General features: G+C 46.9%; 1 protein-coding gene across 1 annotated transcript in view; it reads right to left on the reverse strand.

Moving 5' to 3' along the window:
• Window positions 1–22,765, reverse strand: part of pex6 (peroxisomal biogenesis factor 6) — a gene marked incomplete at its 5' end in the record, with an annotated part of 83,150 nt that overhangs the window by 41,680 nt on the left and 18,705 nt on the right. Inside the window, one exon of the mRNA XM_080516866.1 lies at window positions 9,279–9,481. Coding sequence (XP_080372992.1) covers window positions 9,279–9,481 — 203 coding nt within the window. The remainder of the gene's footprint in view (window positions 1–9,278; window positions 9,482–22,765) is intronic.

Raw genomic sequence — 22,765 nt, forward strand, 5'->3', positions numbered from 1 at the left:
AAAAACACTTCAAATTGTAGGACCAGTTGATATTGAAGGAACCAAACATAAAATATGTTGTGATTAATTCAAAGCACATAACTGAACTAGTACAAACATGTATACAATATAAATACGTATATAAGATGTATACAAGATAATGATTAAATAATATTTAATGTACTTCATGGACCACGAACAGTCCAGGTTCATCCTGAGTGACCAGACTGGTCAAATATTGCTATAATAACCTGTAAATTTAAACTTCACAGCTCCACAGATATGTGATGTTCAACAATAATGTGAGCCGGGGCGGCAGACCTTATGAATCCTTTGCTGTTGTTTACATCCTCTGCTTTGCACTGGTTGTTTTGTTTTGTTCCCCCTATCTGAGCGCGCTCCGGCGGCTCGCTGGTTCGCTCCAGAGCCGCGCCGCAACTTTCGTGTTGTTTCCGATCGCAAATGCCAGTCGGCTTCGGTGACGTCCCCCCCGGAGCACGCTCTAGCAGCTAGCCAGATAGATCCAGTGCCGCGCTGCAACTTTGATGTTACCGAGAGAGCGAACGCCGGCCGAGTGACGCGTAAATTGCGCAACACAACGAATCGAATGTAATCGATTCATTGTTGCAGTCCGAGTTTTCTTTGCTCTCCCTGTCGCTGGCCTCCGTCAGTCTCCTTCTCCAATTTGCATGTTGCGCTTTACGCGGACAAGACGTCATGAAAAGCGGAAGTGGCTTAAACGAAGCATCGAGTCAGAGAATTACAAAAGATGTCAGTGGGGAAATCCAAGATGGCGGTGTTGCGGGCGCCGCCATACTCGTTTACCGGTTACCGCCATCTTGAAATGGTGCGATGCGGAAGCCTGACCGGAAATGATGCCAATTGACACAAAAGAAATGGCGTTCATAGAAGCCACATACAGGAAGTGACGTTCACAGAAGCCACATACAGGAAGTGACGTTCACAGAAGCGACATACAGGAAGTGACGTTCATAGAAGCGACATACAGGAAGTGACGTTCACAGAAGCGACACACAGGAAGTGACGTTCATAGAAGCGACATACAGGAAGTGACGTTCACAGAAGCGACACACAGGAAGTGACGTTCACAGAAGCCACATACAGGAAGTGACGTTCACAGAAGCGACACACAGGAAGTGACGTTCATAGAAGCGACATACAGGAAGTGACGTTCACAGAAGCGACACACAGGAAGTGACGTTCACAGAAGCCACATACAGGAAGTGACGTTCACAGAAGCCACATACAGGAAGTGACGTTCACAGAAGCGACACACAGGAAGTGACGTTCACAGAAGCGACACACAGGAAGTGACGTTCACAGAAGCCACATACAGGAAGTGACGTTCACAGAAGCCACATACAGGAAGTGACGTTCACAGAAGCCACATACAGGAAGTGACGTTCACAGAAGCGACATACAGGAAGTGACGTTCACAGAAGCCACATACAGGAAGTGACGTTCACAGAAGCCACATACAGGAAGTGACGTTCACAGAAGCGACACACAGGAAGTGACGTTCACAGAAGCCACATACAGGAAGTGACGTTCACAGAAGCCACATACAGGAAGTGACGTTCACAGAAGCCACATACAGGAAGTGACGTTCACAGAAGCGACACACAGGAAGTGACGTTCACAGAAGCCACATACAGGAAGTGACGTTCACAGAAGCCACATACAGGAAGTGACGTTCATAGAAGCCACATACAGGAAGTGACGTTCACAGAAGCCACATACAGGAAGTGACGTTCACAGAAGCCACATACAGGAAGTGACGTTCACAGAAGCCACATACAGGAAGTGACGTTCACAGAAGCCACATACAGGAAGTGACGTTCACAGAAGCCACATACAGGAAGTGACGTTCACAGAAGCCACATACAGGAAGTGACGTTCACAGAAGCCACATACAGGAAGTGACGTTCACAGAAGCCACATACAGGAAGTGACGTTCACAGAAGCCACATACAAGAAGTGACGTTCACAGAAGCCACATACAGGATGTGACGTTCACAGAAGCGACACACAGGAAGTGACGTTCACAGAAGCGACACACAGGAAGTGACGTTCACAGAAGCGACACACAGGAAGTGACGTTCACAGAAGCGACACACAGGAAGTGACATTCACAGAAGCGACATACAGGAAGTGACGTTCACAGAAGCTACACACAGGAAGTGACGTTCACAGAAGCGTCATACAGGAAGTGACGTGTAAGACTGAAAATATGGGAATTCCGTTCACGGAGGCCAACCCACAGTTAGCTACGTTCTGACCGATGAAGGTACGTAGACGACATGAACACTTGAGAAGTGACGTAGCGGGACCCAACCGCCGGATATGACCAACACAGAAGTCGTTAGCGGAAAAGACGCACATTTATCATTTCTTTTTCCAGTGTTTGGTATGTCAACAGAAGGAGGATTGTCTTCTCATAAGGTAAAGATTTGCCTTGTGCCGTAATGCAGTATATAGAATAGAGAAGAGTAAATGTACTGCAGTATTTAGAATAGAGAAGAGTAAATGTACTGCAGTATTTAGAATAGAGAAGAGTAAATGTACTGCAGTATTTAGAACAGAGAAGAGTAAATGTACTGCAGTATTTAGAACAGAGAAGAGTAAATGTACTGCAGTATCTAGAATAGAGAAGAGTAAATGTACTGCAGTATTTAGAATAGAGAAGAGTAAATGTACTGCAGTATCTAGAATAGAGAAGAGTAAATGTACTGCAGTATTTAGAACAGAGAAGAGTAAATGTACTGCAGTATCTAGAATAGAGAAGAGTAAATGTACTGCAGTATTTAGAACAGAGAAGAGTAAATGTACTGCAGTATCTAGAATAGAGAAGAGTAAATGTACTGCAGTATTTAGAACAGAGAAGAGTAAATGTACTGCAGTATTTAGAATAGAGAAGAGTAAATGTACTGCAGTATTTAGAATAGAGAAGAGTGAATGTACTGCAGTATTTAGAATAGAGAAGAGTAAATGTACTGCAGTATTTAGAATAGAGAAGAGTAAATGTACTGCAGTATTTAAAATAGAGAAGAGTAAATGTACTGCAGTATTTAGAATAGAGAAGAGTGAATGTACTGCAGTATTTAGAATAGAGAAGAGTAAATGTACTGCAGTATTTAGAATAGAGAAGAGTAAATGTACTGCAGTATTTAGAATAGAGAAGAGTAAATGTACTGCAGTATTTAAAATAGAGAAGAGTAAATGTACTGCAGTATTTAAAATAGAGAAGAGTAAATGTACTGCAGTATTTAGAATAGAGAAGAGTAAATGTACTGCAGTATTTAGAACAGAGAAGAGTGAATGTACTGCAGTATTTAGAACAGAGAAGAGTAAATGTACTGCAGCATTTAGAACAGAGAAGTGTAAATGTACTGCAGTATTTAGAACAGAGAAGTGTAAATGTACTGCAGTATTTAGAACAGAGAAGAGTGAATGTACTGCAGTATTTAGAACAGAGAAGAGTAAATGTACTGCAGTATTTAGAATAGAGAAGGGTAAATGTACTGCAGTATTTAGAACAGAGAAGAGTAAATGTACTGCAGTATTTAGAATAGAGAAGAGTAAATGTACTGCAGTATTTAGAACAGAGAAGAGTAAATGTACTGCAGCATTTAGAATAGAGAAGAGTAAATGTACTGCAGTATTTAGAATAGAGAAGAGTAAATGTACTGCAGTATTTAGAACAGAGAAGAGTAAATGTACTGCAGCATTTAGAATAGAGAAGAGTAAATGTACTGCAGTATTTAGAATAGAGAAGAGTAAATGCACTGCAGTATTTAGAATAGAGAAGAGTAAATGCACTGCAGTATTTAGAACAGAGAAGAGTAAATGTACTGCAGCATTTAGAATAGAGAAGAGTAAATGTACTGCAGTATTTAGAATAGAGAAGAGTAAATGTACTGCAGTATTTAGAATAGAGAAGAGTAAATGCACTGCAGTATTTAGAATAGAGAAGAGTAAATGTACTGCAGTATTTAGAACAGAGAAGAGTAAATGTACTGCAGTATTTAAAATAGAGAAGAGTAAATGTACTGCAGTATTTAGAATAGAGAAGAGTAAATGTACTGCAGTATTTAGAACAGAGAAGAGTAAATGTACTGCAGTATTTAGAACAGAGAAGAGTGAATGTACTGCAGTATTTAGAACAGAGAAGAGTGAATGTACTGCAGTATTTAGAACAGAGAAGAGTAAATGTACTGCAGTATTTAGAACAGAGAAGAGTGAATGTACTGCAGTATTTAGAACAGAGAAGAGTAAATGTACAGCAGTATTTAAAATAGAGAAGAGTAAATGTACTGCAGTATTTAGAATAGAGAAGAGTGAATGTACTGCAGTATTTAGAACAGAGAAGAGTAAATGTACTGCAGTATTTAGAACAGAGAAGAGTAAATGTACTGCAGTATTTAGAATAGAGAAGAGTAAATGTACTGCAGTATTTAGAACAGAGAAGAGTGAATGTACTGCAGTATTTAGAATAGAGAAGAGTAAATGTACTGCAGTATTTAGAACAGAGAAGAGTAAATGTACTGCAGTATTTAGAATAGAGAAGAGTAAATGTACTGCAGTATTTAGAACAGAGAAGAGTAAATGTACTGCAGTATTTAGAACAGAGAAGAGTAAATGTACTGCAGTATTTAGAACAGAGAAGAGTGAATGTACTGCAGTATTTAGAATAGAGAAGAGTAAATGTACTGCAGTATTTAGAACAGAGAAGAGTAAATGTACTGCAGTATTTAGAACAGAGAAGAGTAAATGTACTGCAGTATTTAGAACAGAGAAGAGTGAATGTACTGCAGTATTTAGAACAGAGAAGAGTAAATGTACTGCAGTATTTAGAATAGAGAAGAGTAAATGTACTGCAGTATTTAGAATAGAGAAGAGTAAATGTACTGCAGTATTTAAAATAGAGAAGAGTAAATGTACTGCAGTATTTAGAATAGAGAAGAGTAAATGTACTGCAGTATTTAGAACAGAGAAGAATAAATGTGCTGCAGTATTTAGAACAGAGAAGAGTGAATGTACTGCAGTATTTAGAACAGAGAAGAGTAAATGTACTGCAGTATTTAGAACAGAGAAGAGTAAATGTACTGCAGTATTTAGAACAGAGAAGAGTAAATGTACTGCAGTATTTAGAACAGAGAAGAGTAAATGTACTGCAGTATTTAGAACAGAGAAGAGTAAATGTACTGCAGTATTTAGAACAGAGAAGTGTAAATGTACTGCAGTATTTAGAACAGAGAAGTGTAAATGTACTGCAGTATTTAGAACAGAGAAGTGTAAATGTACTGCAGTATTTAGAACAGAGAAGAGTAAATGTACTGCAGTATTTAGAACAGAGAAGAGTAAATGTACTGCAGTATTTAGAACAGAGAAGTGTAAATGTACTGCAGTATTTAGAACAGAGAAGAGTGAATGTACTGCAGTATTTAGAACAGAGAAGTGTAAATGTACTGCAGTATTTAGAACAGAGAAGAGTGAATGTACTGCAGTATTTAGAACAGAGAAGTGTAAATGTACTGCAGTATTTAGAACAGAGAAGTGTAAATGTACTGCAGTATTTAGAACAGAGAAGAGTAAATGTACTGCAGTATTTAGAACAGAGAAGAGTAAATGTACTGCAGTATTTAGAACAGAGAAGTGTAAATGTACTGCAGTATTTAGAACAGAGAAGTGTAAATGTACTGCAGTATTTAGAACAGAGAAGTGTAAATGTACTGCAGTATTTAGAACAGAGAAGTGTAAATGTACTGCAGTATTTAGAACAGAGAAGTGTACATGTACTGCAGTATTTAGAACAGAGAAGTGTAAATGTACTGCAGTATTTAGAACAGAGAAGAGTAAATGTACTGCAGTATTTAGAACAGAGAAGAGTGAATGTACTGCAGTATTTAGAACAGAGAAGAGTAAATGTACTGCAGTATTTAGAACAGAGAAGAGTGAATGTACTGCAGTATTTAGAACAGAGAAGAGTAAATGTACTGCAGTATTTAGAACAGAGAAGAGTAAATGTACTGCAGTATTTAGAACAGAGAAGAGTAAATGTACTGCAGTATTTAGAACAGAGAAGAGTAAATGTACTGCAGTATTTAGAACAGAGAAGAGTGAATGTACTGCAGTATTTAGAACAGAGAAGAGTAAATGTACTGCAGTATTTAGAACAGAGAAGAGTAAATGTACTGCAGTATTTAGAACAGAGAAGAGTAAATGTACTGCAGTATTTAGAACAGAGAAGAGTATATGTACTGCAGTATTTAGAACAGAGAAGAGTAAATGTACTGCAGTATTTAGAACAGAGAAGAGTGAATGTACTGCAGTATTTAGAACAGAGAAGAGTAAATGTACTGCAGTATTTAGAACAGAGAAGAGTAAATGTACTGCAGTATTTAGAACAGAGAAGAGTAAATGTACTGCAGTATTTAGAACAGAGAAGAGTATATGTACTGCAGTATTTAGAACAGAGAAGAGTAAATGTACTGCAGTATTTAGAACAGAGAAGAGTAAATGTACTGCAGTATTTAGAACAGAGAAGAGTGAATGTACTGCAGTATTTAGAACAGAGAAGAGTAAATGTACTGCAGTATTTAGAACAGAGAAGAAGGGTAGATGAGACACTATGTTGTCCTGAAGGTAAGGAAACATGACAAATAGAAGGAAAGCTGATTCAGGAGGTCTGAAATAATTCTGCCTCATTTCATCGTCAATAATTCCTCACCAGTAAACATTATTGTCTCAAATAGCAACTTTAATTTCTTTTCAGAAATGTTTGTAGTTCTTCCCTCTGAGCCTGGAGATCAGAGGCTGATTTATGATGAGACATTGAATTAAACTGTTCAAAATGTGGTTGCATCTTCTACATTTGTAAAGTATTCTTTGTTTTTGAGAATCAGATCATTTATCTAATTGAAAAGTGATTTAGCATTTTCTTAAGAAGATGCATAGAGATTGATAAAGAAACTCAAAACCTCCTTCATTATACTTTTTGTTCAAATCATTCTTCATGAGTGATTTTTTTTCTAGGCTGTGTTTGTATGAACTGAATATGGAATATGATGGGGGGGTTCTCCCTCTTCAATCCACTGGGCTCTGGACCTTATAAATACTCTCTGAGCTTTATTCACATAATATCTACTGGATGTTCCTCCAGTGTTCTTGTGCTTCTTCAAACTGAACATGATCCATGAAACCGTGACGTAACTGAAGCACTGACGTCAGTTGTCCTTTTAAATATGGCGGCGACCACAAACAAGTATGGCGGCGGCCAAAAACAAGTATGGCGGCGGTCAAAAACCAGTATGTCGGCGCCGGTAAGCCACCATTGTGATACCGCACTGGCGAGGTTTGAGTTTTGAGAGTAGTATGGCGCTGACCATGAGCAATAATGGTGGCGTCCGGAGACAAGCATGTCGGCGTCCACAAACAAGTATGTCAGCGGCCGTACGCCGCCATTTTGATACCGCACTTGCGAGGTTTCAATTCTAGAGAAGTACAGTTGCATTGTGGATCCTGTCCTCTTGCTTCCCACCGACAGTGACGCTGTGATTGTGCCTCAGAACAAAACAAGGCGGCGACCTGCAGGAAGCAGCCATACTCCATGTAGTACTGCCTCCCACCGACAGTGGCGCTGTGGTGGTGATTCGGATTATAATGACAAAACAAAATGGTGGAAAAGGAAGCGGACATATTGTCGGCCATCTTGGATTCCCCAATGACGGCCTCTCGAGAATGTTGCCTCGAGGAATTTTAGTCATCAAATTACTCAAATAACTGGAGGAATCGTTTCAGCCCCAGTTGTAACCAACAGCACTGAGGTGCTGGACACATCGTTTTTGCCTTTTTATCTATACAGCACATGTAGCCTGAGTATTTATGACAATAAATGATTGTGTATTATACTATTTCTGAATGTATAACATCACAGAGATCAACCACAAAAATGCTTCCCCCTATCGAATACATGGCAAATGTAAACACATACCATATAAAATATACATTCAAATAAAAGAGAAAATTAAAAGCAGGCACTTTTATCAATCGCTACTGGATTAATATTACTCTTACATTTCATATATGTTGCTGTCTTTACTACAACTAATGGAGGTTGAGCTATGTTTAACAACTTTAGACACTAATATAAACTACAGTAATACATCATGTTGCTTTGCACTATATGTTGATACTTTGTCCTGTGAGAACCTCGCTTCTCTAAAACGTTCACAAGCTAAGAAAAACACGTTTTCTACTTCATTACAATGCATTAACTACTGCATGGAGGGTTTATGGCTTGCTGTACTTTTTACAAACTGTTTCACCATCAGATATACGAACAGTTACTTTACGTGATGTACTGAGACAAGTAAGCCATAGGTGCTTTATTGATAGCCGCCGTTAGCATTACTTAGCTTTAAAATGACACCTAACCTAAACCACTGGTGGAACACGGCGTTATTATCATCATCAATGTATGTTAGTTTACGGCAGGTATACGTTTTGTTCTTTCTATTCTAGTGTGGAATGTACTTTTTGTTGCTCTGAGTTTGGGGGTAGGCGCTCATAAGCCTTTACTTAAGCCCACTCCTATTGAGCAGAATGTGTACTGCTCAAATAAATAAATAAATAAATAAATTAATTAATTAAATTAAATATAAACGGTGAACACACACAAGAAACCATACATTCATAACTTTTTGGGGAAATTTCAAAGTAGCAACTTACCGCTAATATGTAGCTTGCGCCTGCACGTTTGGCTTAAATGTGTCATCATTTCCTGTCTGACAGTGGAGGAAGCCTCACAGTGGAGAAAGCCTGACAGTGGAGGAAGCCTGACAGTGGAGAAAGCCTGCCAGTGGAGGAAGCCTGACAGTAGAGGAAGCCTGACAGTGGAGAAAGCCTGCCAGTGGAGGAAGCCTGACAGTAGAGGAAGCCTGACAGTGGAGGAAGCCTGACAGTAGGTCCTGCAGCCAGACCCCTCTCGTAATGTTAGCAATGAATTAGCATGATATAGCATGTGTACTGACGAATCTCAGACAGATCCATCCTGTGGCTGTGAACAGTTTGAACTTGAGGGACATGAATCTGGAAGTCCAGAATTGTTCTGGGCTCAGTCAGTGTGATGAGAAACACCGTCACACACAGACCTTACTTTCAGAAATGGAATGAATTCATTATTCTGTTCTATGTGGTCATGACGCGTTACTGACCACTGGATTTTAAATGACCACCTCCATTTCCACATACAGAAACAAAGCGAGTCCATCCCTGACCTGGAAGGGGCGCTGCGGAGGAGCAGGCCTAAGGCGGCCTGGACCCTGCCGTCCTCGTCAGCAGCTGCTCTGGACTGGGTAAGAAGCTGCAGGTTCCTGAGCAGCAGGATGCAGGGCTTCAGGGTGGAGGCCTGCTCAAACACACGCTTCAGCCTGGACTCAGTGGCTGCAGGAGTGTCTGCACACACACTCGCACACTCCACCTGCAGAAACAATGAGCAGCCCAGTTAGGTAATACAGTAAACAAGCATCCTGCACCTGAGACTGTTACACAAGTAGAAACAGTCTCACTTTCACTGCCATCATTCAATTAAAAAAAAATCCTTCTGCCCACATCAGTTTTATTGATTAAATACTACGTTTTTCCATCACTTATGCATTTGTGGTTGAGTTGTCAATTTAATACAACTACAATCTATAACCAATAGTTGGATATAATGTTTCGGAGATGACAGATAATAAAATTTTTGGATGTGACGGCTCAGAAGTGAGAAAGACATAAAGCAATGCCCGGCCGCCAGGGCCGCCCAGCCGCCAGAGCCGCCCGGCCGCCCAGACGCCAGGGCCGCCCAGCCGCCAGAGCCGCCAGAGTCGCCCGGCCGCCCAGACGCCAGAGCCGCCAGGGCCGCCCGGCTGCAAGGGCCGCCCAGACGCAAGGGCCGCCGGCCGCAAGGGCCGCCAGAGCCGGCAGGGCCGCCCGGCCGCAAGGGCCGCCCAGACGCCAGGGCCGCCCGGCCGCCAGAGCCGCCCAGACACCAGTGCCGCCCGGATGCCGGTGCCGCCCGGGCGCCGGTGCCGCCCAGACGCCAGGGCCGCCTGGCCAAGATGGACAGCACAAAACACACCAGAGAAACCGACACGATCACCAGCCTGAAGGAGGAAATCCTTCGGCTCTTGGACGAGCTTCAAGCAAAGTCTGAACTCCTGAACTTGTGTCTGGAAGTGGCCCACAATCAGTCACTCGAGATCACATCGCTGCAATCGGCTCTCCAGGACACAATAAAATGGGACCCAACATCTGTCCTGTGGCTGGGCAGCAGCTCAACACCTGGCTGTGACTCCATCTGGTCGGAAGTGGTGATCCAGGGAAAACGAAAAACCCCAGGTGATCGTGTCCGTCCACCCCTGCTTGACCTCTCCAACCACTACGAGGCTCTCTCCAACCACTACGAGGCTCTCTCCAACCAGTACGAGGCCCTCTCCAACTGCTACGAGGCCCTCTCCAACTGCTACGAGGCCCTCTCCAACCGCTACGAGGCTCTCTCCAACCGCTACGAGGCCCTCTCCAACCACTACGAGGCTCTCTCCAACCACTACGAGGCCCTCTCCAACTGCTACGAGGCTCTCTCCAACCGCTACGAGGCCCTCTCCAACCGCTACGAGGCGCTCTCCAACCACTACGAGGCCCTCTCCAACCACTACGAGGCTCTCTCCAACCACTACGAGGCCCTCTCCAACTGCTACGAGGCCCTCTCCAACTGCTACGAGGCTCTCTCCAACCGCTACGAGGCCCTCTCCAACCGCTACGAGGCCCTCTCCAACCGCTACGAGGCCCTCTCCAACCGCTACGAGGCCCTCTCCAACCACTACGAGGCTCTCTCCAACCACTACGAGGCTCTCTCCAACCGCTACGAGGCTCTCTCCAACCGCTACGAGGCCCTCTGCAACCAGTACGAGGCCCTCTCCAACTGCTACGAGGCCCTCTCCAACCGCTACGAGGCCCTCTGCAACCGCTACGAGGCCCTCTCCAACCGCTACGAGGCCCTCTCCAACCACTACGAGGCCCTCTCCAACCAGTACGAGGCCCTCTCCAACCGCTACGAGGCTCTCTCCAACCACTACGAGGCCCTCTCCAACCACTACGAGGCTCTCTCCAACCACTACGAGGCCCTCTCCAACCACTACGAGGCCCTCTCCAACCAGTACGAGGCCCTCTCCAACCGCTACGAGGCCCTCTCCAACCACTACGAGGCTCTCTCCAACCAGTACGAGGCCCTCTCCAACCGCTACGAGGCCCTCTCCAACCGCTACGAGGCCCTCTCCAACCGCTACGAGGCCCTCTCCAACCGCTACGAGGCCCTCTCCAACCAGTACGAGGCCCTCTCCAACCGCTACGAGGCTCTCTCCAACCACTACGAGGCCCTCTCCAACCACTACGAGGCTCTCTCCAACCACTACGAGGCCCTCTCCAACCACTACGAGGCCCTCTCCAACCAGTACGAGGCCCTCTCCAACCGCTACGAGGCCCTCTCCAACCACTACGAGGCCCTCTCCAACCACTACGAGGCCCTCTCCAACCGCTACGAGGCCCTCTCCAACCGCTACGAGGCCCTCTCCAACCGCTACGAGGCCCTCTCCAACCGCTACGAGGCCCTCTCCAACCACTACGAGATCCTCTCCAACCACTACGAGGCCCTCTCCAACCAGTACGAGGCTCTCTCCAACCGCTACGAGGCTCTCTCCAAATGCTACGAGGCCCTCTCCAACCGCTACGAGGCCCTCTCCAACCAGTACGAGGCTCTCTCCAACCACTACGAGGCCCTCTCCAACCACTACGAGGCCCTCTCCAACCAGTACGAGGCCCTCTCCAACCAGTACGAGGCCCTCTCCAACCACTATGAGGCCCTCTCCAACCGCTACGAGGCCCTCTCCAACCGCTACGAGGCCCTCTCCAACCGCTACGAGGCCCTCTCCAACCGCTACGAGGCCCTCTCCAACCACTACGAGATCCTCTCCAACCACTACGAGGCCCTCTCCAACCAGTACGAGGCTCTCTCCAACCGCTACGAGGCTCTCTCCAAATGCTACGAGGCCCTCTCCAACCGCTACGAGGCCCTCTCCAACCAGTACGAGGCTCTCTCCAACCACTACGAGGCCCTCTCCAACCAGTACGAGGCCCTCTCCAACCAGTACGAGGCCCTCTCCAACCGCTACGAGGCTCTCTCCAACCGCTACGAGGCCCTCTCCAACCGCTACGAGGCCCTCTCCAACCAGTACGAGGCTCTCTCCAACCACTACGAGGCCCTCTCCAACCACTACGAGGCCCTCTCCAACCAGTACGAGGCCCTCTCCAACCAGTACGAGGCCCTCTCCAACCACTACGAGGGCCTCTCCAACCAGTACGAGGCCCTCTCCAACCACTACGAGGCCCTCTCCAACCACTACGAGGCCCTCTCCAACCACTACGAGGCCCTCTCCAACCAGTACGAGGGCCTCTCCAACCAGTACGAGGTGTCTCTTGATGACACACAGCTGTATGTGACTATGTCTCCTGATGACACACAGCTGTATGTGACAGTGTCTCCTGATGACACTCAGCTGTATGTGACAGTGTCTCCTGACGACACTCAGCTGTATGTGACAGTGTCTCCTGATGACACACAGCTGTATGTGACAGTGTCTCCTGACGACACACAGCTGTATGTGACAGTGTCTCCTGACGACACACAGCTGTATGTGACAGTGTCTCCTGATGACACACAGCTGTATGTCTCCTGATGACACACAGCTGTATGTGACTATGTCTCCTGATGACACACAGCTGTATGTCTCCTGACGACACACAGCTGGATGTGACAGTGTCTCCCGACGACACACAGCTGTATGTGACAGTGTCTCCTGACGACACACAGCTGGATGTGACAGTGTCTCCCGACGACACACAGCTGTATGTGACAGTGTCTCCTGATGACACACAGCTGTATGTGACAGTGTCTCCTGACGACACTCAGCTGTATGTGACTATGTCTCCTGATGACACACAGCTGTATGTCTCCTGATGACACACAGCTGGATGTGACAGTGTCTCCCGACGACACACAGCTGTATGTGACAGTGTCTCCTGATGACACACAGCTGTATGTGACAGTGTCTCCTGACGACACTCAGCTGTATGTGACAGTGTCTCCTGACGACACTCAGCTGTATGTGGCAGTGTCTCCTGACGACACACAGCTGTATGTGACAGTGTCTCCTGATGACACACAGCTGTATGTGACTATGTCTCCTGATGACACACAGCTGTATGTGACAGTGTCTCCTGACGACACACAGCTGTATGTGGCAGTGTCTCCTGATGACACACAGCTGTATGTGGCAGTGTCTCCTGACGACACACAGCTGTATGTGACAGTGTCTCCTGACGACACACAGCTGTATGTGGCAGTGTCTCCTGATGACACACAGCTGTATGTGACAGTGTCTCCTGATGACACACAGCTGTATGTGACTATGTCTCCTGACGACACACAGCTGTATGTGGCAGTGTCTCCTGACGACACACAGCTGTATGTGACAGTGTCTCCTGATGACACACAGCTGTATGTGACAGTGTCTCCTGATGACACACAGCTGTATGTGTCTCCTGACGACACACAGCTGTATGTGGCAGTGTCTCCTGATGACACAGCTGTATGTGGCAGTGTCTCCTGACGACACACAGCTGTATGTGACAGTGTCTCCTGATGACACACAGCTGTATGTGACAGTGTCTCCTGATGACACACAGCTGTATGTGTCTCCTGATGACACACAGCTGTATGTGGCAGTGTCTCCTGACGACACACAGCTGTATGTGACAGTGTCTCCTGATGACATACAGCTGTATGTGACAGTGTCTCCTGACGACACTCAGCTGTATGTGACAGTGTCTCCTGACGACACTCAGCTGTATGTGACAGTGTCTCCTGATGACACACAGCTGTATGTGACAGTGTCTCCTGATGACACACAGCTGTATGTGACAGTGTCTCCTGATGACAAACAGCTGTATGTGGCAGTGTCTCCTGATGACACACAGCTGTATGTGACAGTGTCTCCTGATGACAAACAGCTGTATGTGGCAGTGTCTCCTGATGACACACAGCTGTATGTGACAGTGTCTCCTGATGACACACAGCTGTATGTGACAGTGTCTCCTGATGACAAACAGCTGTATGTGACAGTGTCTCCTGACGACACTCAGCTGTATGTGACAGTGTCTCCTGATGACACACAGCTGTATGTGACAGTGTCTCCTGATGACAAACAGCTGTATGTGGCAGTGTCTTCTGACGACACTCAGCTGTATGTGACAGTGTCTCCTGACGACACACAGCTGTATGTGGCAGTGTCTCCTGACGACACACAGCTGTATGTGACAGTGTCTCCTGATGACATACAGCTGTATGTGACAGTGTCTCCTGACGACACTCAGCTGTATGTGACAGTGTCTCCTGACGACACTCAGCTGTATGTGACAGTGTCTCCTGACGACACACAGCTGTATGTGACAGTGTCTCCTGACGACACACAGCTGTATGAGGCAGTGTCTCCTGACGACACTCAGCTGTATGTGTCAGTGTCTCCTGACAACACTCAGCTGTATGTGACAGTGTCTCCTGACGACACTCAGCTGTATGTGGCAGTGTCTCCTGACGACTCACAGCTGTATGTGGCAGTGTCTCCTGACGACACACAGCTGTATGTGGCAGTGTCTCCTGATGACACACAGCTGTATGTGACAGTGTCTGCTGACGACACACAGCTGTATGTGACTATGTCTCCTGACGACACACAGCTGTATGTGGCAGTGTCTCCTGACGACACACAGCTGTATGTGACAGTGTCTCCTGATGACACACAGCTGTATGTGACAGTGTCTCCTGACGACATACAGCTATATGTGACAGTGTCTCCTGATGACACACAGCTGTATGTGGCAGTGTCTCCTGATGACACACAGCTGTATGTGGAAGTGTCTCCTGATGACACACATCTGTATGTGACAGTGTCTCCTGATGACATACAGCTGTATGTGACAGTGTCTCCTGATGACACACAGCTGTATGTGGCAGTGTCTCCTGACGACACTCAGCTGTATGTGACAGTGTCTCCTGATGACACACAGCTGTATGTGACAGTGTCTCCTGACGACACACAGCTGTATGTGACAGTGTCTCCTGACGACACACAGCTGTATGTGACAGTGTCTCCTGATGACACACAGCTGTATGTCTCCTGATGACACACAGCTGTATGTGACTATGTCTCCTGATGACACACAGCTGTATGTCTCCTGACGACACACAGCTGGATGTGACAGTGTCTCCCGACGACACACAGCTGTATGTGACAGTGTCTCCTGACGACACACAGCTGGATGTGACAGTGTCTCCCGACGACACACAGCTGTATGTGACAGTGTCTCCTGATGACACACAGCTGTATGTGACAGTGTCTCCTGACGACACTCAGCTGTATGTGACTATGTCTCCTGATGACACACAGCTGTATGTCTCCTGATGACACACAGCTGGATGTGACAGTGTCTCCCGACGACACACAGCTGTATGTGACAGTGTCTCCTGATGACACACAGCTGTATGTGACAGTGTCTCCTGACGACACTCAGCTGTATGTGACAGTGTCTCCTGACGACACTCAGCTGTATGTGGCAGTGTCTCCTGACGACACACAGCTGTATGTGACAGTGTCTCCTGATGACACACAGCTGTATGTGACTATGTCTCCTGATGACACACAGCTGTATGTGACAGTGTCTCCTGACGACACACAGCTGTATGTGGCAGTGTCTCCTGATGACACACAGCTGTATGTGGCAGTGTCTCCTGACGACACACAGCTGTATGTGACAGTGTCTCCTGACGACACACAGCTGTATGTGGCAGTGTCTCCTGATGACACACAGCTGTATGTGACAGTGTCTCCTGATGACACACAGCTGTATGTGACTATGTCTCCTGACGACACACAGCTGTATGTGGCAGTGTCTCCTGACGACACACAGCTGTATGTGACAGTGTCTCCTGATGACACACAGCTGTATGTGACAGTGTCTCCTGATGACACACAGCTGTATGTGTCTCCTGACGACACACAGCTGTATGTGGCAGTGTCTCCTGATGACACAGCTGTATGTGGCAGTGTCTCCTGACGACACACAGCTGTATGTGACAGTGTCTCCTGATGACACACAGCTGTATGTGACAGTGTCTCCTGATGACACACAGCTGTATGTGTCTCCTGATGACACACAGCTGTATGTGGCAGTGTCTCCTGACGACACACAGCTGTATGTGACAGTGTCTCCTGATGACATACAGCTGTATGTGACAGTGTCTCCTGACGACACTCAGCTGTATGTGACAGTGTCTCCTGACGACACTCAGCTGTATGTGACAGTGTCTCCTGATGACACACAGCTGTATGTGACAGTGTCTCCTGATGACACACAGCTGTATGTGACAGTGTCTCCTGATGACAAACAGCTGTATGTGGCAGTGTCTCCTGATGACACACAGCTGTATGTGACAGTGTCTCCTGATGACAAACAGCTGTATGTGGCAGTGTCTCCTGATGACACACAGCTGTATGTGACAGTGTCTCCTGATGACACACAGCTGTATGTGACAGTGTCTCCTGATGACAAACAGCTGTATGTGACAGTGTCTCCTGACGACACTCAGCTGTATGTGACAGTGTCTCCTGATGACACACAGCTGTATGTGACAGTGTCTCCTGATGACAAACAGCTGTATGTGGCAGTGTCTTCTGACGACACTCAGCTGTATGTGACAGTGTCTCCTGACGACACACAGCTGTATGTGGCAGTGTCTCCTGACGACACACAGCTGTATGTGACAGTGTCTCCTGATGACATACAGCTGTATGTGACAGTGTCTCCTGACGACACTCAGCTGTATGTGACAGTGTCTCCTGACGACACTCAGCTGTATGTGACAGTGTCTCCTGACGACACACAGCTGTATGTGACAGTGTCTCCTGACGACACACAGCTGTATGAGGCAGTGTCTCCTGACGACACTCAGCTGTATGTGTCAGTGTCTCCTGACAACACTCAGCTGTATGTGACAGTGTCTCCTGACGACACTCAGCTGTATGTGGCAGTGTCTCCTGACGACTCACAGCTGTATGTGGCAGTGTCTCCTGACGACACACAGCTGTATGTGGCAGTGTCTCCTGATGACACACAGCTGTATGTGACAGTGTCTGCTGACGACACACAGCTGTATGTGACTATGTCTCCTGACGACACACAGCTGTATGTGGCAGTGTCTCCTGACGACACACAGCTGTATGTGACAGTGTCTCCTGATGACACACAGCTGTATGTGACAGTGTCTCCTGACGACATACAGCTATATGTGACAGTGTCTCCTGATGACACACAGCTGTATGTGGCAGTGTCTCCTGATGACACACAGCTGTATGTGGAAGTGTCTCCTGATGACACACATCTGTATGTGACAGTGTCTCCTGATGACATACAGCTGTATGTGACAGTGTCTCCTGATGACACACAGCTGTATGTGGCAGTGTCTCCTGATGACACACAGCTGTATGTGACTATGTCTCCTGATGACACACAGCTGTATGTGACTATGTCTCCTGATGACACACAGCTGTATGTGACAGTGTCTCCTGATGACACAGCTGTATGTCTCCTGATGACACACAGCTGTATGTGACAGCGTCTCCTGACGACACACAGCTGTATGTGACAGTGTCTCCTGATGACACACAGCTGTATGTGGCAGTGTCTCCTGATGACACACAGCTGTATGTGACAGTGTCTCCTGATGACACACAGCTGTATGTGACTATGTCTCCTGATGACACACAGCTGTATGTCTCTTGATGACACACAGCTGTATGTGACTATGTCTCCTGATGACACACAGCTGTATGTCTCCTGACGACACACAGCTGGATGTGACAGTGTCTCCTGATGACACACAGCTAGCTGTATGCCTCCTGACGACACACAGCTGGATGTGACAGTGTCTCCTGATGACACAAAGCTGTATGTGACAGTGTCTCCTGATGACACACAGCTGTATGTGTCTCCTGATGACACACAGCTGTATGTGGCAGTGTCTCCTGACGACACACAGCTGTATGTGACAGTGTCTCCTGACGACCCTCAGCTGTATGTGACAGTGTCTCCTGACGACACTCAGCTGTATGTGACAGTGTCTCCTGATGACACACAGCTGTATGTGACAGTGTCTCCTGATGACACACAGCTGTATGTGGCAGTGTCTCCTGACGACACTCAGCTGTATGTGACAGTGTCTCCTGACGACACACAGCTGTATGTGACAGTGTCTCCTGACGACACACAGCTGTATGTGACAGTGTCTCCTGACGACACACAGCTGTATGTGACAGTGTCTCCTGACGACACTCAGCTGTATGTGACAGTGTCTCCTGACGACACACAGCTGTATGTGACAGTGTCTCCTGATGACATACAGCTGTATGTGACAGTGTCTCCTGACGACATACAGCTGTATGTGACAGTGTCTCCTGATGACACACAGCTGTATGTGGCAGTGTCTCCTGATGACACACAGCTGTATGTGGAAGTGTCTCCTGATGACACACAGCTGTATGTGACAGTGTCTTCTGATGACATACAGCTGTATGTGACAGTGTCTCCTGATGACACACAGCTGTATGTGGCAGTGTCTCCTGATGACACACAGATGTATGTGGCAGTGTCTCCTGACGACACTCAGCTGTATGTGGCAGTGTCTCCTGATGACACACAGCTGTATGTGACAGTGTCTCCTGATGACACACAGCTGTATGTGGCAGTGTCTCCTGATGACACACAGCTGTATGTGGCAGTGTCTCCTGACGACACTCAGCTGTATGTGACAGTGTCTCCTGACGACACACAGCTGTATGTGACAGTGTCTCCTGATGACACACAGCTGTATGTGGCAGTGTCTCCTGATGACACACAGCTGTATGTGGCAGTGTCTCCTGATGACACACAGCTGTATGTGGCAGTGTCTCCTGACGACACTCAGCTGTATGTGACAGTGTCTCCTGACGACACTCAGCTGTATGTGACAGTGTCTCCTGATGACACACAGCTGTATGTGACAGTGTCTCCTGACGACACTCAGCTGTATGTGACAGTGTCTCCTGACGACACACAGCTGTATGTGACAGTATCTCCTGATGACACACAGCTGTATGTGGCAGTGTCTCCTGATGACACACAGCTGTATGTGGCAGTGTCTCCTGACGACACTCAGCTGTATGTGACTATGTCTCCTGATGACACACAGCTGTATGTGGCAGTGTCTCCTGATGACACACAGCTGTATGTGACAGTGTCTCCTGACGACACTCAGCTGTATGTGGCAGTGTCTCCTGATGACACACAGCTGTATGTGACAGTGTCTCCTGATGACACACAGCTGTATGTGACAGTGTCTCCTGATGACACTCAGCTGTATGTGACAGTGTCTCCTGACGACACTCAGCTGTATGTCTCCTGATGACACACAGCTGTATGTGACAGTGTCTCCTGATGACACACAGCTGTATGTGGCAGTGTCTCCTGATGACACACAGCTGTATGTGACAGTGTCTCCTGACGACACTCAGCTGTATGTGGCAGTGTCTCCTGATGACACACAGCTGTATGTGGCAGTGTCTCCTGACGACACTCAGCTGTATGTGACTATGTCTCCTGATGACACACAGCTGTATGTGGCAGTGTCTCCTGATGACACACAGCTGTATGTGACAGTGTCTCCTGACGACACTCAGCTGTATGTGGCAGTGTCTCCTGATGACACACAGCTGTATGTGGCAGTGTCTCCTGATGACACACAGCTGTATGTGACAGTGTCTCCTGACGACACTCAGCTGTATGTGACAGTGTCTCCTGACGACACACAGCTGTATGTGACAGTGTCTCCTGACGACACTCAGCTGTATGTGACAGTGTCTCCTGATGACACAAGGCCGACTGATGTCCTTCTTAACTGTATTTTAGACATTAAGTCATGATGTCAACAAACTTCCTGCAGCTCAACCAGGACAAAACAGAGATTTTAGTTCTGGTCCTGAACGCCAGAGAGAGAAACTTTTACCAGAACTTCTAGATTTGAACTCGTCTTCATCTGTAAAGAACCTGGAAGGAACTTTTGACTCTCAGCTTAATTTGATCTCACACATCAAAAACATCACCAAGACTGGTTTTTATCACCTGAAGAATATAGCCAGACTCCGCCCACTTCTGTCTCAGGAAGAGGAGGAGCTAATGCTTTTATCTCCTGTCACATTGACTATTGTAACGCCCTGCTGTCTGGTCTCCCCAAGAAAACTTTATCAACACTACAACTTTTACAAAACTCTGCCGCACGAGTACTGACGAGGACCAGGGGGGGGGGGGGGGGGGGGGGGGGCACATCACGCCTGTTTTAAAATCACTAATTGGCTCCCCTTTGGCTTCAGGATCCATTTGAAGGTTCTTTTATTAGTTTTTAAGTGTCTTAACGGTTTTGCACCCTCTTATTTATCTGAACTACTTTTATCATATCAACCCTCACGAGCCCTGAGGTCCTCCGGCACCGGCCTTTTAATTGTCCCTCAAACGAGGACCAAGACCCCCGGGGAGGCTGGTTCAGCTCCTCCGGCCCCCGTTTGTGGAACAGCCTGCCGGGGAGCCTCAGGGCTGCACAGTCTGTGGAGGTTTTTAAAAAAGGGTTAAATAAGGGTCTAGATATGTATTTTATCAATTTATTGATCTACTTTTATCTACTTTAGCCATGATGTAATGATCTACTTTTATTAGGTTCTTAACTGAATCTTTTATCTCCAGTGGTTCCTCTAGGGGGCGCTACACTGGTGGTGGCCTGGTTCCCCTCTGGTGTGCCGTCCCCTGGGTGTCCCTGGCTGGTCCCCCACTATGTGGTGGGACTGGCTGGTCTGCCCTGAGGGGGTCTGTGGGGCGGCGCCCCCTGTGGTCAAGAGGCTGTACTGCCTCCAATGTGGACGACCCAGAATGTGTCCCTTTCCTCACCTCAGTCCTCAGTGTCCTCCATGTCTTCATATCACCTTAGTCGTCGGTGTCCTCCATGTCTTCATATCACCTTAGTCCTCAGTGTCCTCCACGTCTTCATATCACCTTAGTCCTCAGTGTCCTCCATGTCTTCATATCACCTTAGTGTCCTCCATGTCTTCATATTACCTTAGTCCTCGGTGTCCTCCATGTCTTCATATCACCTTAGTCCTCCATGTCTTCACATCACCTTAGTCCTCGGTGTCCTCCATGTCTTCATATCACCTTAGTCCTCGGTGTCCTCCATGTCTTCATATCACCTTAGTCCTCGGTGTCCTCCATGTCTTCATATCACCTTAGTCCTCGGTGTCCTCCATGTCTTCATATCACCTTAGTCCTCGGTGTCCTCCATGTCTTCATATCACCTTAGTCCTCAGTGTCCTCCATGTCTTCATATCACCTTAGTCCTCAGTGTCCTCCATGTCTTCATATCACCTTAGTCCTCGGTGTCCTCCATGTCTTCATATCACCTTAGTCCTCCATGTCTTCATATCACCTTAGTCCTCGGTGTCCTCCATGTCTTCATATCACCTTAGTCCTCGGTGTCCTCCATGTCTTCATATCACCTTAGTCCTCGGTGTCCTCCATGTCTTCATATCACCTTAGTCCTCGGTGTCCTCCATGTCTTCATATCACCTTAGTCCTCAGTGTCCTCCATGTCTTCACATCACCTTAGTCCTCGGTGTCCTCCATGTCTTCACATCACCTTAGTCCTCGGTGTCCTCCATGTCTTCATATCACCTTAGTCCTCGGCGTCGTCCATGTCTTCATATCACCTTAGTCCTCAGTGTCCTCCATGTCTTCATATCACCTTAGTCCTCAGTGTCCTCCATGTCTTCATATCACCTTAGTCCTCGGTGTCCTCCATGTCTTCACATCACCTTAGTCCTCAGTGTCCTCCATGTCTTCATATCACCTTAGTCCTCAGTGTCCTCCATGTCTTCATATCATCTTAGTCCTCGGTGTCCTCCATGTCTTCATATCATCTTAGTCCTCGGTGTCCTCCATGTCTTCATATCACCTTAGTCCTCGGTGTCCTCCATGTCTTCATATCACCTTAGTCCTCGGTGTCCTCCATGTCTTCATATCACCTTAGTCCTCAGTGTCCTCCATGTCTTCACATCACCTTAGTCCTCAGTGTCCTCCATGTCTTCATATTACCTTAGTCCTCGGTGTCCTCCATGTCTTCATATTACCTTAGTCCTCAGTGTCCTCCATGTCTTCATATCACCTTAGTCCTCAGTATCCTCCATGTCTTCATATCACCTTAGTCCTCGGTGTCCTCCATGTCTTCATATCACCTTAGTCCTCGGTGTCCTCCATGTCTTCATATCACCTTAGTCCTCGGTGTCCTCCATGTCTTCATATCACCTTAGTCCTCAGTGTCCTCCATGTCTTCATATCACCTTAGTCCTCAGTGTCCTCCATGTCTTCATATCACCTTAGTCCTCGGTGTCCTCCATGTCTTCATATCACCTTAGTCCTCCATGTCTTCATATCACCTTAGTCCTCGGTGTCCTCCATGTCTTCATATCACCTTAGTCCTCGGTGTCCTCCATGTCTTCATATCACCTTAGTCCTCGGTGTCCTCCATGTCTTC

This window comes from Blennius ocellaris (genome assembly GCF_963422515.1).
Source record: "Blennius ocellaris genome assembly, chromosome: 3".
Classification (NCBI taxonomy): domain Eukaryota; kingdom Metazoa; phylum Chordata; class Actinopteri; order Blenniiformes; family Blenniidae; genus Blennius; species Blennius ocellaris.